The sequence below is a fragment of the Labrus bergylta genome, chromosome 9 (assembly GCF_963930695.1).
Source record: "Labrus bergylta chromosome 9, fLabBer1.1, whole genome shotgun sequence".
NCBI classification, from domain to species: Eukaryota; Metazoa; Chordata; class Actinopteri; order Labriformes; family Labridae; genus Labrus; species Labrus bergylta.
The window spans coordinates 12,339,940-12,358,450 of record NC_089203.1 but is presented as its reverse complement, the minus strand read 5'-3'; the positions used below and the strand labels follow the sequence as shown (position 1 = coordinate 12,358,450).

The 18,511-nt window shown below is 38.9% G+C and overlaps 3 protein-coding genes across 3 annotated transcripts; 1 reads left to right on the top strand and 2 right to left on the bottom strand.

The window, feature by feature from the left end:
* Positions 1 to 7,611: 7,611 nt before the first annotated feature.
* Positions 7,612 to 12,144, bottom strand: si:ch211-153b23.4 (uncharacterized protein LOC335392 homolog). Its single transcript, XM_020647913.3, has 9 exons — positions 12,090 to 12,144; positions 11,087 to 11,200; positions 9,303 to 10,976; positions 9,108 to 9,207; positions 8,870 to 9,018; positions 8,637 to 8,749; positions 8,461 to 8,550; positions 8,258 to 8,380; positions 7,612 to 8,154 (listed from the first exon to the last, which is right to left on the bottom strand). Exons 1-9 carry the CDS (start codon positions 12,142 to 12,144, stop codon positions 7,951 to 7,953), a joined length of 2,622 nt encoding a protein of 873 aa, XP_020503569.1. The 3' UTR covers positions 7,612 to 7,950.
* Positions 12,145 to 12,697: 553 nt separating this feature from the next.
* On the top strand, positions 12,698 to 14,751 carry si:ch211-153b23.5 (uncharacterized protein LOC321177 homolog). The gene is made up of 5 exons (XM_020647916.2): positions 12,698 to 12,827; positions 13,612 to 13,724; positions 13,859 to 14,030; positions 14,118 to 14,319; positions 14,409 to 14,751. The coding sequence occupies exons 2-5, from the start codon at positions 13,617 to 13,619 to the stop codon at positions 14,599 to 14,601; spliced, it is 675 nt and encodes a 224-aa protein (XP_020503572.2). The 5' UTR covers positions 12,698 to 12,827; positions 13,612 to 13,616; the 3' UTR covers positions 14,602 to 14,751.
* Positions 14,752 to 16,010: 1,259 nt separating this feature from the next.
* Positions 16,011 to 18,511, bottom strand: zgc:174917 (uncharacterized protein LOC565650 homolog). Its single transcript, XM_020647922.3, has 7 exons — positions 18,362 to 18,511; positions 17,437 to 17,632; positions 16,998 to 17,250; positions 16,818 to 16,909; positions 16,550 to 16,689; positions 16,359 to 16,463; positions 16,011 to 16,259 (listed from the first exon to the last, which is right to left on the bottom strand). The coding sequence occupies exons 2-7, from the start codon at positions 17,564 to 17,566 to the stop codon at positions 16,173 to 16,175; spliced, it is 807 nt and encodes a 268-aa protein (XP_020503578.1). The 5' UTR covers positions 17,567 to 17,632; positions 18,362 to 18,511; the 3' UTR covers positions 16,011 to 16,172.

The window sequence follows — 18,511 nt, the reverse complement described above, 5'->3', positions numbered from 1 at the left end:
TACTCCATGGCTAACTTTGGTGTGCATAGAGGACTTATCATTAACATGTACAAACTGAGATCGGTCTGATAAGTAGGATTCAAACCAACTTAAAACAGTCCCTGTAATTCCAAGTCAATGTTCTAGTCTGAATAATAGGATCTGATGGTCAATAGTGTCAAAAGCATCACTAAGATCTAACAAGACGAGCACAGAGAGAAGTCCTCTATCTGAAGCTAGAAGTAGATCGTTTGTAACTTTAACTAGTGCAGTCTCAGTGCTATGGTGGACTCTAAATCCTGACTGAAACTCCTCAAATAAACTGTTGTCATGGAGAAAGTCACACAGCTGATTAGCTACCACTTTCTCCAGGATCTTTGAGATAAAAGGAAGGTTGGATATAGGCCTATAGTTAGCTAGAGTTCCTGAATCTAGAGTAGGTTTTTTGAGTAGAGGTTTGATTACCGCTACTTTAAATGACTGTGGTACATAGCCTATCAGTAAAGACATAATGATCAAATCTAATATAGAGTTGCTAACTAAGGGAAAGACTTCCTTAAACAGCTTGGTTGGGATTGGGTCTAAAAGACAGATTGACGGTTTTGACGCAGAAATAATTGAATTTAGCTCTGAATGGTCGATTGGAGAAAATCAGTCTAGACTAATATCTGGTCCTGGAACTGTCTCTTCCATATCAGACGTATCTGTACCAGGTAAGAGCAGAAGGTTACCAATTTTGTCTCTGATGTCTAGAATTTTTTTGTTGAAAAAGCTCAGGAAATCATTGTTGTTCTCCATGTTTCGGATCCATACAGCATCACTTGTGTGATGCGTATCTTAATGTTTGTGGAGATGTTTTTTGAGTTCCAGATCTTTCTGAGCATGTGAAACACCACTCTAGCCTTGTTAATTTTGCTTCTAATGTTGGCCTCTGTCCCTCCAGTGGTGTCCAGTTTTATTTATTTATAGTAACAGGAAGAAAGATAAAGTGGAAGTGGCAGGAAGTGTTTTCAGAAAGACAGTAAATCAAAAGCAAATACTGTCATAGAGTCATAAAATATTGAGAAATTAGAAAGAAAACCAAACAGAGACAACAAGATGCCCTTGGAGTGAAACACATCAGGAAACAGTTTGAAAATGCAAGAAAAAGTTGAACAGTCACACAATGGAGCAGGAAGTATTTTCAGAAGAAATAACAAATCCTTAAACAAAAGCATTTACTGTCTTAGACTCAGGAAACAACAATGACTTCATTTAAGCTATCAATGAAAGGCATTTGAAAAAGTTATACATGACCCGATACTGAATGTATTTATTCTGGCATCACATTCTCATCTAATACAGATTTGCAGAGATGCACCTGTTCTCTATGTGTGTGAGTTACCCTAACCCACGCTCCATCATTCATTTGAGTCAGTCACTGTGATAAACTTTGTATTTTTTCTTTTTTTTACTACAATGAGCATATTTGTACTATGGAGAATTAGGGCCACCTAAACATTTTTTTTTTTTTAAATCTAAAATTTCAAGATTAAACTCATAAATGTACTATTTTAATCTTTAATTCAGAATCTTAATTCTTCTAATTCACGAGTCTAATCTCAAAATTTTTTTTTTTTTTTTTTTTTTACATGGCCCTAATCCTCGTTGTATATTAGTACAGACGGCACCCTGATTTACTCTCAATCTCACCTGAGCAAAGTCCACAAGACCTTGAAATTCATAGTTATACTGAGGCAGGCTTTGGGGCCATTATGAAACCAACTGTAAAACATGTTCTTTCCAATCCTTCACTTTACAACTTATCAACATGATGAATACTGATAACAGTAAGTGTTATGTTGAGCTCAAAGCCCAAATGTAATTTTCCCATGACAGAGAAGTCACAGGAAAATGTGTTGAATGAGCTTACTTGTGTTTAATGAACTTCAAACATATTTGACTGCTGTCAGTTTGTCCAGTCAGTAAGAGCAACCCTCCTTCCAGTCATCTCCAGTCCATCTCATCAGAGACCAGGTTCAGCTCTCTTACTTCATGGCCACAAACAGTGTCTTGGCTCCATTGTGGGGGGGGTTACTCGATCCTGTTCACAGCTTACTACCCCTTTTAAATACATGAAGACATCATCTGGGGTCTAATCGCCAATGACATGGAACATTTCTTGTGCTTTCTAAACTTGTAAAATATATAATAAATAAGAATTCACTTTTAATGAAGTCTCTCCTGATTTAAATGAAATTATTATCTGGTTACAACCGGACACGGGATACTGACATTGTTAATCACAAAAGAGGCTCACAACATGACATCACAGACGTCATGAATAAAACATGTTAATATCACTTCAGAAAAAAAAAGAATTACACTTAGGGATATCTTTATTTGGTTTCATGTAATTAAACATCATGGTTTGTATTTTCAAAGCCATGCACACTGGCACAGGTTTTTTTTAATAACTGTCTAATCTGATTGTTTTTTTATAACTCTGTGAGGAATGAACATTACTTAAAGCAATTTAAAAGCAGTTCCACTTGCAGTGGTTTCTCAACTTTTTCTGCTGGGCACCACTTTCATTGACTCATTTATATTAAAGGCCCCCTAACCCTCACAAAATACACAGTGACTCATGAAAATACATCCATGAACACTAAAACACACTTTAAAACACATCATTTGCTTACAAGCTACATCTTTAAGAGTGTTTGAAACATTGTTGAAACAAAAGAATAGCAATTTTAGTGTGACAAATACTGAAAAAAAAACAACAAGACCTGTTCACAGATGAAAAAATTGAAACTGACACTAACATATTTACATATAACAACAAAAATGTAGCATAACACAGTTTCTCAAAAATGACTGATCTGACTATTCCAAGGCATCTGAACTTGTTGGGCTTCATGCTGTCAGGAGCAGCTGATGAATACTACGCACTGTGGTCTCTCTTCAGGTGAAGCATAGGGGAAGCTATAACTGGTCATATTTTCTTCTTTTTTTTTAACCTTTACTTAACCAGATAAAGAACCCATTGAGATCAGGATCTCTTTCACAAGGGTGACCTGGCCAAGAGGTCAGCAGCACATGTCAAAAGAAAAGTTACAATTAAGTGACAGTATAGCTTAACAATATAGTGTTTTCAATAAAAAGAAAGTGTGGGAGCTGTGACACAACAATAAAACAACAATTTAAGATTTTTAAAACACAGGCACTGTTCAATGGTCCCACGCTGTCTGTCCCTCAAGATATAACAGAAAGCTCCAAGTGGAATAAGTTCAGGGAGTTTTAATTCAGTCCGTAGAGTATTCCATGCCGAGGGGGCAGCAAAGCTGAAAGCTCTTTTTTCCTAATTCAGTCCTTACCCGAGGAGCAGATAGAACAAGTGCAGTACAAGAACGCAGGGCATAGCGACTGCTTGTTCTCCGTAATAAAGCACAAATATAAAGGAATCAAGCCTAAAAGAGCCTTATAAATTAGGGTCAGCCAATGTGCGTATCTGCGTGCACTCAAAGAAGGCAAGTTCGATTTCAAATACAATTCACAATGGTGGGTGAGACGTCTACAGCCAGTGACAAATCTCAGTGCCGAATTAAAAATAGTGTCCAAGGACTTGAGACATTTGGATGACGCACTCAAATAAAGCAGGTCCCCATAATCAAGAATGGGCAAGAAGGTTGCTGTCACTAATTTCTTTCTGACCCTGAGAGAGAAGCAGGTTCTATTTCTAAAAAAGAACCCAAGCTTCATGAGAAGTTTAGTGACCAGATTATTGATATGAGCTTTAAATGAAAGCTCCTGACCTAGGATAAAACGCAAGTACTTGTAGTTTAAAACCTGCTCTATAGGTTTTCCTTTAGATGTTACAATATTTGTAATATTCTGTGGTAGGTGAAAATAGGCTGTTCTTGAAATTTGCCTGATGTGAGAGTTAAAGGACATATCTTGATCAAATAAAACTCCTAGATTCCTAACAGTGGTGCTAGATGCCAGGCTGATGTCATTAAGGACAGTCACATCACTAGAAAAAGTCTCTTTGAGGTTTTTAGGGCCTAGCACAATAACTTCAGTCTTGTCTGAGTTAAGTAGCAAAACATTTCTGGTCATCCAGGTCCTAACGTCCTTAAGGCACTTCTAGCTTACATAACTGACTGGTGCCATCGGGCTTCATTGATACATAAAGCTGAGTATCATCTGCATAACAATGAAACTGTATGGAGTATTTCCTCATAATATTTCCCAGAGGAAGCATATATAATGTAAAGAGAATTGGTCCAAGCATTGAACCTTGTGGTACTCCATGGCTAACTTTGGTGTGCATAGAGGACTTATCATTAACATGTACAAACTGAGATCGGTCTGATAAGTAGGATTCAAACCAACTTAAAACAGTCCCTGTAATTCCAAGTCAATGTTCTAGTCTGAATAATAGGATCTGATGGTCAATAGTGTCAAAAGCATCACTAAGATCTAACAAGACGAGCACAGAGAGAAGTCCTCTATCTGAAGCTAGAAGTAGATCGTTTGTAACTTTAACTAGTGCAGTCTCAGTGCTATGGTGGACTCTAAATCCTGACTGAAACTCCTCAAATAAACTGTTGTCATGGAGAAAGTCACACAGCTGATTAGCTACCACTTTCTCCAGGATCTTTGAGATAAAAGGAAGGTTGGATATAGGCCTATAGTTAGCTAGAGTTCCTGAATCTAGAGTAGGTTTTTTGAGTAGAGGTTTGATTACCGCTACTTTAAATGACTGTGGTACATAGCCTATCAGTAAAGACATAATGATCAAATCTAATATAGAGTTGCTAACTAAGGGAAAGACTTCCTTAAACAGCTTGGTTGGGATTGGGTCTAAAAGACAGATTGACGGTTTTGACGCAGAAATAATTGAATTTAGCTCTGAATGGTCGATTGGAGAAAATCAGTCTAGACTAATATCTGGTCCTGGAACTGTCTCTTCCATATCAGACGTATCTGTACCAGGTAAGAGCAGAAGGTTACCAATTTTGTCTCTGATGTCTAGAATTTTTTTGTTGAAAAAGCTCAGGAAATCATTGTTGTTCTCCATGTTTCGGATCCATACAGCATCACTTGTGTGATGCGTATCTTAATGTTTGTGGAGATGTTTTTTGAGTTCCAGATCTTTCTGAGCATGTGAAACACCACTCTAGCCTTGTTAATTCTGCTTCTAATGTTGGCCTCTGTCCCTCCAGTGGTGTCCAGTTTTATTTATTTATAGTAACAGGAAGAAAGATAAAGTGGAAGTGGCAGGAAGTGTTTTCAGAAAGACAGTAAATCAAAAGCAAATACTGTCATAGAGTCATAAAATATTGAGAAATTAGAAAGAAAACCAAACAGAGACAACAAGATGCCCTTGGAGTGAAACACATCAGGAAACAGTTTGAAAATGCAAGAAAAAGTTGAACAGTCACACAATGGAGCAGGAAGTATTTTCAGAAGAAATAACAAATCCTTAAACAAAAGCATTTACTGTCTTAGACTCAGGAAACAACAATGACTTCATTTAAGCTATCAATGAAAGGCATTTGAAAAAGTTATACATGACCCGATACTGAATGTATTTATTCTGGCATCACGTTCTCATCTAATATAGATTTGCAGAGATGCACCTGTTCTCTATGTGTGTGAGTTACCCTAACCCACGCTCCATCATTCATTTGAGTCAGTCACTGTGATAAACTTTGTATTTTTTCTTTTTTTTACTACAATGAGCATATTTGTACTATGGAGAATTAGGGCCACCTAAACATTTTTTTTTTTTAAATCTAAAATTTCAAGATTAAACTCATAAATGTACTATTTTAATCTTTAATTCAGAATCTTAATTCTTCTAATTCACGAGTCTAATCTCAAATTTTTTTTTTTTTTTTTTTTTTTTTACATGGCCCTAATCCTCGTTGTATATTAGTACAGACGGCACCCTGATTTACTCTCAATCTCACCTGAGCAAAGTCCACAAGACCTTGAAATTCATAGTTATACTGAGGCAGGCTTTGGGGCCATTATGAAACCAACTGTAAAACATGTTCTTTCCAATCCTTCACTTTACAACTTATCAACATGATGAATGCTGATAACAGTAAGTGTTATGTTGAGCTCAAAGCCCAAATGTAATTTTCCCATGACAGAGAAGTCACAGGAAAATGTGTTGAATGAGCTTACTTGTGTTTAATGAACTTCAAACATATTTGACTGCTGTCAGTTTGTCCAGTCAGTAAGAGCAACCCTCCTTCCAGTCATCTCCAGTCCATCTCATCAGAGACCAGGTTCAGCTCTCTTACTTCATGGCCACAAACAGTGTCTTGGTTCCATTGTGGGGGGGGGGTTACTCGATCCTGTTCACAGCTTACTACCCCTTTTAAATACATGAAGACATCATCTGGGGTCTAATCGCCAATGACATGGAACATTTCTTGTGCTTTCTAAACTTGTAAAATATATAATAAATAAGAATTCACTTTTAATGAAGTCTCTCCTGATTTAAATGAAATTATTGTCTGGTTACAACCGGACACGGGATACTGACATTGTTAATCACAAAAGAGGCTCACAACATGACATCACAGACGTCATGAATAAAAACATGTTAATATCACTTCAGAAAAAAAAAGAATTACACTTAGGGATATCTTTATTTGGTTTCATGTAATTAAACATTATGGTTTGTATTTTCAAAGCCATGCACACTGGCACAGGTTTTTTTTAATAACTGTCTAATCTGATTGTTTTTTTATAACTCTGTGAGGAATGAACATTACTTAAAGCAATTTAAAAGCAGTTCCACTTGCAGTGGTTTCTCAACTTTTTCTGCTGGGCACCACTTTCATTGACTCATTTATATTAAAGGCCCCCTAACCCTCACAAAATACACAGTGACTCATGAAAATACATCCATGAACACTAAAACACACTTTGAAACACATAATTTGCTTACAAGCTACATCTTTAAGAGTGTTTGAAACATTGTTGAAATAAAAGAATAGCAATTTTAGTGTGACAAATACTGAAAAAAAAACAACAAGACCTGTTCACAGATGAAAAAATTGAAACTGACACTAACATATTTACATATAACAACAAAAATGTAGCATAACACAGTTTCTCAAAAATGACTGATCTGACTATTCCAAGGCATCTGAACTTGTTGGGCTTCATGCTGTCAGGAGCAGCTGATGAATACTACGCACTGTGGTCTCTCTTCAGGTGAAGCATAGGGGAAGCTATTACTGGTCATATTTTCTTATTTGTACCCCCATTGACAAAACTCTGGGCCCCCATAGGGATCTGGGAATCAGTGACTTCAAATGTAATTGCCCCTGCAACATGTTACTAAACTAACTAGCTTTGTATGCAGCACAGTCTGAACACACTTCTGATTCAACAAAGAGTTCCAATAAGTAAGACAAGTTTAATAAAGTATTATCGTATATTCTCATATCTGACAGTGATCTGTTAATGCAATGAATATGTTTCTGAAAACAGACTAAATAAAATACCATAAATATATTCAAACAGTGTTGTTGAATGAAATGCAGCAGCTTTTACAAATAATTTAATGTTTTTTTGTGATCAAAAGTATATACAAATTCCACAAAAAATAGAAGAAATATAAAACAATGTTCACTTTTTATTACATATACAAAAATAAATAATATCACGTAATCATTTTACAGGTGAACTAAATTAGTGTGTTTGAGTCAATCAATCAATCTTTATTTGTATAGCGCCAATTCACAACAAATGTAATCTGAAGACACTTGCAGACACAAAGAGCAGGTAAAAGACCTTACTCTTTATTGTATTGCCATATTTATGAACATTGAGAAGCTTGTTGATTTTTTTTCCATATGTGGTCGTACCAGAAGCCTCTACAAACACTAATTTACAAGTTAGTAAAAGCTGTTGTTTGTGCATGCATGATTAACATGTTTGGCAGTGTTTTCATGAACTGTATTATGACTCATTTTGGAGATCGGGACTCTCCTCAGGAGAAACTGTAGATGTCTCGACTCTAGATTCTCTTCCTGTTTCCACCCTATTGTTCTCTTCTGAACTTCTGTCACTTTGTGTGTCAGGCAGATACTGATCATATTCAAAAGCAGGATTTGTCTGCCCCTGGATGTGCTGCCTCTGAACTTCCTCGAAGATTTGAAGAACCTTAAAAAGCACACAAAAAGAAGCAGCAGATACTGGTGTAAACATCGACACGACTAGAATTGTTTATTAAGAGTGAATGGAAAAGATGGAATATTAATGTTACCTTTGATTTAGGAATAAGACCCACTCTGAAGAAACCAATGTGCCCTGTTTCAATTTTTGTACAGTCAACCACGGTAGAAGCAATGTTCTCTGGGGAAGGCCCATCACACAGCACTCCATCCACCTTATTAAGCAAAATGCACATGTAGTTCATGAAAACACACAAAGCAACAGGTACTGTTTGAGAGAAAATATGGTCCTCACCTTGTTCCCCAGCTTGGCGTAAACTTGGTTGTGGTGAGTTGTGTCGGCCTCGCCAGTAGGGTTGGCTGAGGTCACAGCGATGGGCCCCACCTGCATGAAGGACATTTTTGTTTTTACCAAAAAGCCTTCTTACTACTAACTTTAAAATGTATAATGTTTGATGTACTCGGCATTACCAGATTAATGAGGTGTGTGGCCACAGAGCAGTCTGGGTTTCTGATCGCAATGCTTTGTGGAGTACCGATGTGTTTGGCAGCATCTCCTAAACCAAAGGTGTCCATCCACGGGCCTGAATGAAAGAAAATAAAAAACAGAAGAAAAAAAATGCTTTTTAATCACCAGCATGCAACAAGGGCACACAAACACCACGTTACACAAACAAATAACCACCCAAATAAAAGACACCAACCTCTTGGTATGACCATGCTGATGGAGGAGGGCCACGCAGCCTCCATGAAGTTCAGCAGCAGAGGGCTCAGCAGGTGACGCACCGGCTCCAGCTGCTTTATGGAGGAGATCCACAGGGACATGGGTCGGTCCTGCGCCTGCTTCTTCACCCTGAATTTAATCATGAAAATGACAGAGTTATGCGTTTCAATCATTGCATGGACGCAGATAAGGGAACACTGATTATAATGGAAACTCACTTGTAAGCTTTGACGACGGCATCGGGTCTGTTACAAGCTGCCACTAGCACGTAGACGGTGTCTGTCGGCATTCCACATATGCCGCCATTTTTCATGATTTCTGCAGGTAAAGAAGACGAGAACACGACTTTAGGATCAGATAAATCAACAGCTGTGTATCCCTAAAATGAACCATGATTCCTTCAACATTTTCACCTGCAATCTGATTGACAGACGAGGCCTTGCGGGCTGATACATGCGGACAGACATCTGCTCCTCCACCCATTCCGCTCAGCTTGACCAAAGGCTTTCCTAGGGGGATCTGTGGGCTCTGGAAGGTGCTGTTAAAGATGTGCGCCAGGAAGCAGTAAAAACTAACAAGGCCAAAGATGATAGTGACTCCTATGTCATAACCGTGAGGCAGTGCTCCGACAGCATCCAGCAAGAAGCTAATGAGGATGAGCTGGAAGGTAAGGGCGTAAGCAAACCAGGCTACATTTAAAAAGAGCGCTGCAGCTGTCACTAAACAGTTAAACAGCATAAAGCTAATGATCCCAACAGCAACATTAAAGCTCCTGGTGTCACCATACAGGCCTCCGTATCGTGTCAGCCCCCACACTGTCCACATCACACCATAGAGGACAAAAACTGTGCTCTCAAAGGTTTTACCTCGTGCAAAAGCTACTGAGCCACACAATAGCACGAGAGCACCTCCAGACATGACCACCCAGGGAAGAATCAACACCGACAGAGGATTTCTGTCACCGACTGAGGCTGTCATTGCAAAAGCAGCTAGAACGCTGCAAGCAAGGCCTAACACCTCTGCATCTGCATACTTGGAGTAGCCCAGGTGGGGTGCATGCAGCTCTTTATCTGCTCTGAGAGTAACACCTGAAATTCTGGTTACTAACATTTTGAAATAGCCCTGCCCTGTGGGAATCTTTGAAGCGGAGACAAAATTAAAAGAGCTGATTAAAAGCATTACAGCAGAGATTACAAATATGGCTCCCTGTACACCCTGTGTGCCTCCTTTGAAGAAAGCTTGAGGCTGAGCTGCAATGGCAATACAATAAGCAGCAAAAAACAAGTGGTAAAGCCCCTCCAGCATGCTTTTCTGACAGCTGAACAGAGCCAGGATGGAGAACAGCACAGAGAAGACGACAGGGAAGGGAACAGGGGAGGAAGGCTGGATTGAGTAGAATGATAGAAGAGCGCCGTAGCCCTCTGCAAATTTCAGCAGAGCAGTGAAGCCGTAAAAAGTGGCAGCTAGTGTGTCCATGGCTCTGTAGAGGAGGACACACACTGCAAGCTGAAAGACTCCTGATGTCCATAGCCAAGGGACATGACCCACGGAGAGCTGGGGGACCACACCTAACAGAGGACAGGCTAACACTGAGGCAGACAGCAAGTTCATCACCAGACCTACCAGTACTAGATCTACACACCCTTTGTGCTGCTCCGTTTTTAAATCAGGTTTGCTTTTCAAGCTTGTTCCTGGAGGCTCAACTTTACCTTGAGTAATTGTGGACAACAGACGTCCAAAGCCAAAGTAAACTCCCACTAAACAGACCAGAAGGTAGTTTGCAGCTGTGGCAGACTGACCAAAACCTGCAGCTGACAAACCAGCAATTTGATGGGCACATGCTAAGCTAATGCCAACAGCTATAAGAAAAAGAACAGCTTTTTTTGCAATGACCGCTATACCACCTATGATGAGCAGGGCTAAAGTAAACGCTGCCAGGCCTGGGACCAGAGAAGATCTCAGCTCTGTGGACGGCAGCACACCCTGGCCCACCAGGATGTAGACCAGACCTGAACCACACCACAGAGCAGAGACAGTCAGACACAGAGAGGAAAACAGCTGGGCGTGGGACAAACTGCGACGGATCCCTGAGTGACAAAAACACAAAGGAGTGGATATGTTGTTGTTTTTTTTAACACAAATACAAATGAGCCAGGAGAGCTAACAATACTTGTGATAAACATCCATTAAAACCAACCTGCATAAGCTAAGAGTGCTGAAATTATTAGGAGCAGAATCCCCAGTGCAGTCTGGGGGATGAAGTCTTTTTCTGTTGAGCTGGCATAGCTGTTCACCAAAAGCAGGAGAGAGCCTACAAGTCGGAAAGACAAAAATTTGTATCTATAGCTGGCCACTGTTAACGAAACAATATTTTTTGACACATTAATACAAGTTTTGGTTTCACATTTTGATGGAAAAGTTGAAGTGATTTTGCCTGCCAAATTCCAAAATAAGGTTTTTGTCTGCCTAATGACTTTATGAGAGGTTTCAGTATTTTATGTACACACATGAACATATAAAAAAGTAAATTTAAGCAAAGAGAATAAAGAATGGATCTTTTTATAATGTTTGCATGACACTTTTTCAGGTTGTACGTTCTATTTCTAGTCTTCACAACTTTAACTATACACAACAAGCTTCTAATGAGCTATTTGATACCAAAATAATGTGTGATTTTATTTTTAATATTAATGGCGGCATCTTGTTTCAGTGTGTCATGTTTTCAAAACTTCCATATCATTGGTTTGAAGATTAAATCCTAAATCAGAATCAGAAATATTGTATTAATCCCAGGGGGAAATTCGTTTGCTACAGTTGCTCTTAAACACAAAATATCAGTAGGAAGTACAGAAATAAGTTTACAATATAAAATAAATTAGAAATAATAAAATAAGCAATAAGTACCAAAATATATAAACAAATATACATATAACTGCTGTGTTAAACACTGTAGGTATATTGCAAATATAATACTTGTTAAGGGACTGCAGATGAAAATAAGCAATAGGGATCATTGTGCAGGATCCCTATTACAAATAAACTGAATACATCAAGATGCTACACAACTTTGTTATCATGTCTTAGTAATTAAATAATTCATGATGATATGACGATTGCTGCAGAGAGCTTAGTGTAGGTTATAGTTGCTGCAGACGACAAAAAAAACACATCTTAACAGACGTATGGAAATACGATCTTACCGCCAGAAATGCTCAGTACTCCCACGGACACATGGAGTGACTTGAGGTAAGCCATGGCGCGAGTGGGTTCATTAGTACGTGAGCAGCCGGTTTTTATACGGCTGTGTGTGACGTCAGCAGGGAAGAGAAACATGAGGAGAAGCCGCACCTCACTGGGAAAACACTGAAGTCTTCACCATAGACTGTAAAGGTCTTTACAGGAAATAGTCTCTGCAAAAATAATTCCTTGTGAACTTTTTCTAAAAGTGGTACAATGGGAATTAATATATAGGTTACAACACATATTGTTACACCTGTACATAATTATATTAATATTAAAAAAAAAAATGTGGCCAAAGATCAACACAAACAGTTATACCATGCTAATATCGTCATAATGACATTTATATTCATAGTCTGCACAGCAAACATAAAACACCTTTTAATTTCAGTAATTTATGGCATTTCTAAAATAATAATGTCCACACATCGTTATAAAGTGCAAGAGACCAGTCTTAAATGGATGATGTCATAGGTAAGCTAAAGCTTTACTTGGATACAAAGTGTGAAGTTTACTCCTTCAATACAACACGTTGATTATTTAGAGCACTCATTTGTGAGGAATGATTCAGCATTTCACCTGCTGTTGTTGTGGGAGGGGACAGAGAGCCGGCAGAAGTATAAAGTTTCCGCTTCAGAGTTGGTCATCACACCTCTGCTGAACAGCTCAACAAACTGACAGCCAACCACATACATAAGGTAAGATACATTTAAATGGCATCATTTCGACACTTTAATAATGTTTGTTTCTAAAATGAAAAATGAAAAATCTAAAAGATGCAGATTCAGGCCGTGTTCACACTTGACTTCTTTTTTCAACTGCAAGGGCCTTTTTTTTTACATACTACAAGCCTATGGAAAAATGAAAAAGTATGACGCCTTTTTAAAAAGCGCTGCGCCTTTTTCATTTGAATTATTTCAACTTTTCAGAAAAGCGCTGGGTGACGTCAAGCGCCTTTCTGACAGCTGACCAATCAGGACGAGTAGTAACCTACGGCCCTAGTTACCGGTGCCCAACAACGGCAAACTTCCACCAGATACTGTGTGCATTGCGTGTCCGCTCCGGTCTGTTACGGGTCCGTGCGTCCTCATCCGTCAACACCCACCGGCTGTGTTCTCAGTCTGCAGCACGGAGAGCACAGCCGGACAGATGGAGTACGGAGACAGAGGAGTTTCCGCGGTAATTTAACAGATTCACTCGCGACAGAACGAGATAATACGACTTCCCGTCCCGCTTGTTCTTTTCTGGGAGTCAACAGCGTTACCTGGCATTAGCAGCACCTCTGGTGTCCCCTGTCACCTGGCTCTGTCACATCTTTATGTGAACAAGTTGCTTAGTAGCAGCTCTCCTTATACCTCAAAACAGAGAGAAGCACTTTAGGCTGTACTCTTTTTAAGTTGTGTATAGTCTAGATAATTTAGACATTTCTCAGGTTCAGAAAATAAATGTTATTGTGTGTGTGTGTGTGTTTTTTTTTTAAAGGAAACATGGTGAAGCGTGTTGCAGTTATTCTCTCAGGCTGCGGAGTCTATGACGGAACAGAGATCCATGAAGCTTCTGCTGTCCTCGTTCACCTGAGTCGAGCTGCAGCTAAAGTAAGTCCAAGTAAAGAGAAAAAGAAAACACATTTAGAGGGACTTGTGTTTCTGTCTATTTGTTTAGCCAAGAAATAAAAACTCCCACAACTCCAAATTGAAAAGTTCTCATATTCTGCTATTATTTATTTCAGGTGCAGATGTTTGCTCCAAATGCAGATCAGATGCATGTTGTAAATCACTGTGAGGGGAAACCTACAGATGAGAAGAGAAACATCCTGCAGGAAAGTGCTCGCATTGCCAGGGGGGACGTGACTGATCTGGCCAAGTTGGATGTTTCAGCTTTTGACGCAGCCATCATCCCAGGTTGGACTCACTGTGTCAAAAACGAATTATGTATGGGTGAAATATTTTCCATGATGTTGTACATGAACCCTGCATTTTCTCTTTCAGGGGGCTTTGGCGTAGCTAAAAACCTGAGCGACTGGGCTGTGAAGAATAAAGACTGCATTGTCCAGCCCCAACTGGAGAAGCTCATCAAGGCTTTCCACAAAGCTGGGAAGCCGCTGGGCATGTGCTGCATCTCTCCCATTCTCGCTGCCAAAATCCTGCCTGGCTGTGAGCTCACAGTCGGGCAAGACAAAGAGTGTGAAAAGTGAGTGAAATAGTTTCTCATCATCAGATATCAGTGGATATAAAATCACTCTTCTCCGATTCTAACTTTTGATCTCCTTCTGTTTCAAGGTGGCCGCACGCTCAGACAGCAGGCGCTGTGAAGGAGATGGGCTGTAAGCATGTCAACACAGATGTGGATAAGGCACACGTTGATATCAAAAATAAGCTGGTCACAACATCTGCATTCATGTGCAACGCTGCCTTTCATGAGGTTTTTGATGGAATAGGAGTCATGGTTAAAGAAACCCTGAAACTGGCTTAAAAGTCTCTAATTACATGTTCTCATGTTTGTATTTATTTCCTGTACAAGCATGATGTCAAGTTACAGAACTCATCACAGAGAAGTTGTTTAATGTTAGCCCATAGATGTGTTGTTTTGACATTCTCAATAAATTTACACTAAAAAGGTAAATTTTGTATTTTTTCTTCATTGACAAAGAAACAAAACAAAAATCAACCCCAAAAAATGTAGGAAAATCTCTTACATACTTACTTTTCCGCAGAGAGTCTTTGTTAATCCCATGAAAGACATAAATAATGAAAACAGAAATGTACTTTTCAAAACCATGTCTGCGACTGAACCCATGACATAAGATTTAAGTTTTATATTACTTCTCCTACTTTGAAACAGTGCTGGTGTCACTTCTTCTTCTATGCTAGTTTGCCAGTGAGCTGTGTTAGATACCAATAACCAAAACATTTTGGAAAGTTATGTAAAAGTATTTACTGTATCACAAACACCCCGCTGCTTCTAGGATTGTTATAACATTTGTACTTATTTGTAAAATCCTCTTGTAACGGATTGTAACACTCAAGTAACACTCAATATAACCAAAGGTTTCAATAACTCAACTCAACTTCAACTTTATTTGTCCCCGAAGGGTGATTGGTTTTGCGACAAGGCAGAACAAGACAGTAAAAAGACAAAAGTACATCCAAAAAGTTAGCAGCTTTCATTAAAATAAAGTGCAGAGTCAACATGAAATATAAACAGCTCACTGTTAAATATATATACATCACTGGTAATACATATACATTCACATAAAGTGAAGTACAATGTAAAGTATAATGTCTATCAACCAAAACTACATTAAAAAAAGCCTCATGAACTGAAAATAACAAAGTTGAAGTGGAGCAGTGCTCAGATGAGGAGAAACAGACATGTTGAATGCTGTCTGCATTTATGTCAGTCTAAGAAATCATTCATATAATCGATCTAATGATTCATTTTTAGTAATTAGTAATTTTACTTTGATTGAAGCCACAAAACCAAATGGATAAAGCTAAAAGGTACTTATTATCGCAAGAAGTGAGAGTGTATTACAAACAGAGTGAGGCAGAATGTAACTGAAAGGGCCTGTGGATTCTGATCTAACTCAATTAAATCATATAATTAATACAGGAGGACCCTAACTGGAGTGTTTATCTACAAATATTTCTAAGGTGAAACAGAAAAACAGAAAACCTATACTTAACTATTCAAAACCGAACTATAACCTAATGTTTCTAACAAAACTGAATGAATCCCTGCATATGAATTTAAAAAAAATGAAGTGCCTCGTAAAACCAACACAAAAGTTCCCACAGAGAGATTAATGTCATACACACAGGAGAGGAGGTGTGGCAGCGGCCATAACTGTTGAATAAATTAAAAACACCATGCAATCTGAACATGGAAGACACTATTTTATTAATTGATCATATATTTACAGAAGATAAACAATATAGTCCAATCTACACTTCTGGTTTATACATTATACATGTACATGGAACAGCCTTTTGGTCAAAGTACAACATATTACTTGTCGATGTGCAGAAGAATCAAGGAAAAATTCATGCAGTTTTGTTGGAGAAATGTTTGAACTGATCAGCTCCACATGCCAACTCTGTCGCATGAAATTTCCTTGGACGATTAGGATCCTAGAGACAACAGGAGGAAATCAGAATCAATACAAAGTAAGATTGAGAAATGATAAGGTACAGAAAACAGGATTACAATTATACTCATGTTTGTCTCACCTGTATGGGATATGCACAGGTGGGAACATAACGGATGACAAAGCCACAGCGCCTCCTCTGGGACATGTTTGCATCACTTGCATGGACCAGGAATCCATCATGAACCTTTTGAAACAAAGTCCCAAATCATGTTTCATATATCAAACATTTTCATAAACTTTTATCTTTTAACAAAACATAAATACACTCACAGACATCTGGCCGGCTAACAGAGGGCAAATCACAGCTTCATCAGCCTGCACCAGCTCCTCGGGGATCTCCTGGTTCACTGACAGCATGTTTCCAGGGCGGACGGCTTGGCGATGGGGTAACATGCCGGCGCAATGACTACCTGCAGGGCACAGAGACACGTTAGTCTGATCTATGGAGCAGGATGTTTTCATTAGCTAATCATGTAAGTTGAGACATTCTGCTTTTATTTAGCAGAGGACAGCAGATGAAGGCAAGTTGTGATGATACCTGGGATGACCTGGAGAGCGCCGTTCTCCTTCAGTGAGTCATCTAAAGCGAGCCACACGGAGAGAACAGGGCCACCTGCAATACCCCAATACCTGCAAACATGACAGTTTGAGTCAGAGAAAACTAAAAACAACAACAACAAAAAATCCTACATGCAGACATTTCAGGATTTAAATCTACCTCATATCCTGATGCCAGGCCACATATGGGAGTTCATTCTCCTCAACATCAGGCTTGGTTTCCCCCTCTTCATTCTCCTGGTGTTTGGGTTTGACTGTGGGGTATTTACAGATGAAGCGGGAGTCCAGCAGGATCACATCTGGGCCAATGATGGCTTTGACCACTGGCAGGATTTGAGGATGTTTGGTCAGGTCCTTCACCCATGGATACTGAAGGTGAACATTATGGAGGCTGTACTGTGTGTACTCCTCACCTGGAAACATACAAACATGTAATATGAAATTATATTAAGTGCTGCATCCTTCACCACGTTCATAATTAACAAAATTGCTCTCATTAGTTGTCTCCATTCCTGCATTTTCTGTCTTTTTCATGTCTTACTTGACTGCTTTTTCACCCTTTGCCTCTCACCCTCCTTCATCTCAAAGCTATAACTTACCAAATTCTTCCTCCAGCTCAGAAAAGGCTCGCCTGGCCTCCCTCAGCTCAGTTTCATCTAAAACAGGCAGCGCTGAGAGGAAGCCCTGCTGGTTATAGATCTCCTGCAGTTTGGCTATGGATGTTGTCATCTCTGTTAGACTGGTTCACTGCTGATGCCTCGGGCTTTCTGCTCCGGAAATTTATAAGGCAGCAAACTGTTTGTGGTGTTGGAGAAACAGAGAGATAATGTGAAGTTTAAATATATTCTGTCTGAGATTGTGTTTTTCATCACATTTTCAAGAGCAGCTGAATTTAGTTGTTTATGCAGCCACGCCATGCTCTGATGGGAAAAAACACATCTAACCACATTTGCACTGAGCACCACCTTGTTCTGTTTGCCCTATTAGACAAATATATTAGACCAATATAACGCTGAACCTACACCTCTCTGCCAGTGTGAAACAGGCTTTTGTCAATATTAAGAGTCTTTTTTTATTATAAATATAGAACATCTGCTTACTAAAACAGGTCGGAAAAGAACATTTCTATCATCATACTGGACAATTTAAAGACTGAAAACTTTCCTTTAACCTCCACCAATCTGTAACTGAAATATTATCACTCCACTTGCCATGTTTTAAACTGACTTTAAGCGTTTGACAAGAAAAGCTGGGTAAAATTCATGCACATAACTTGTGGGGAAAAAAACAAGGAAATTAAAAGCATTGACTTCTGTAAAAAATAGATGATTAATGACATTTGTTTTTTTACAAATAGAAGTTCAGAAATGTATTTTGGTCCAGTTAATACATATTTTGTTCATATGATAAATAGTATATGTCTTAAAATCTTGACATAAAATGCTTTTCCATGTTCAATCTTTATCTGCAAACAAAACAGATCATACTAGATTCTTTACAGAGGGTATCGTTTGGTCCACATACCTGTCTGCTGTTCACTCTCCCCTGTCTGCTGTTCAGTTGTGTCTGACCTCCAGATACTGTCCAGCTCTTGTGGAGCAGAGATTATATACACCTCAGAGCACCTTCTGGAAATTCCACTTCCTTTATTTCTTTCCAAAGTTAGTAATGATC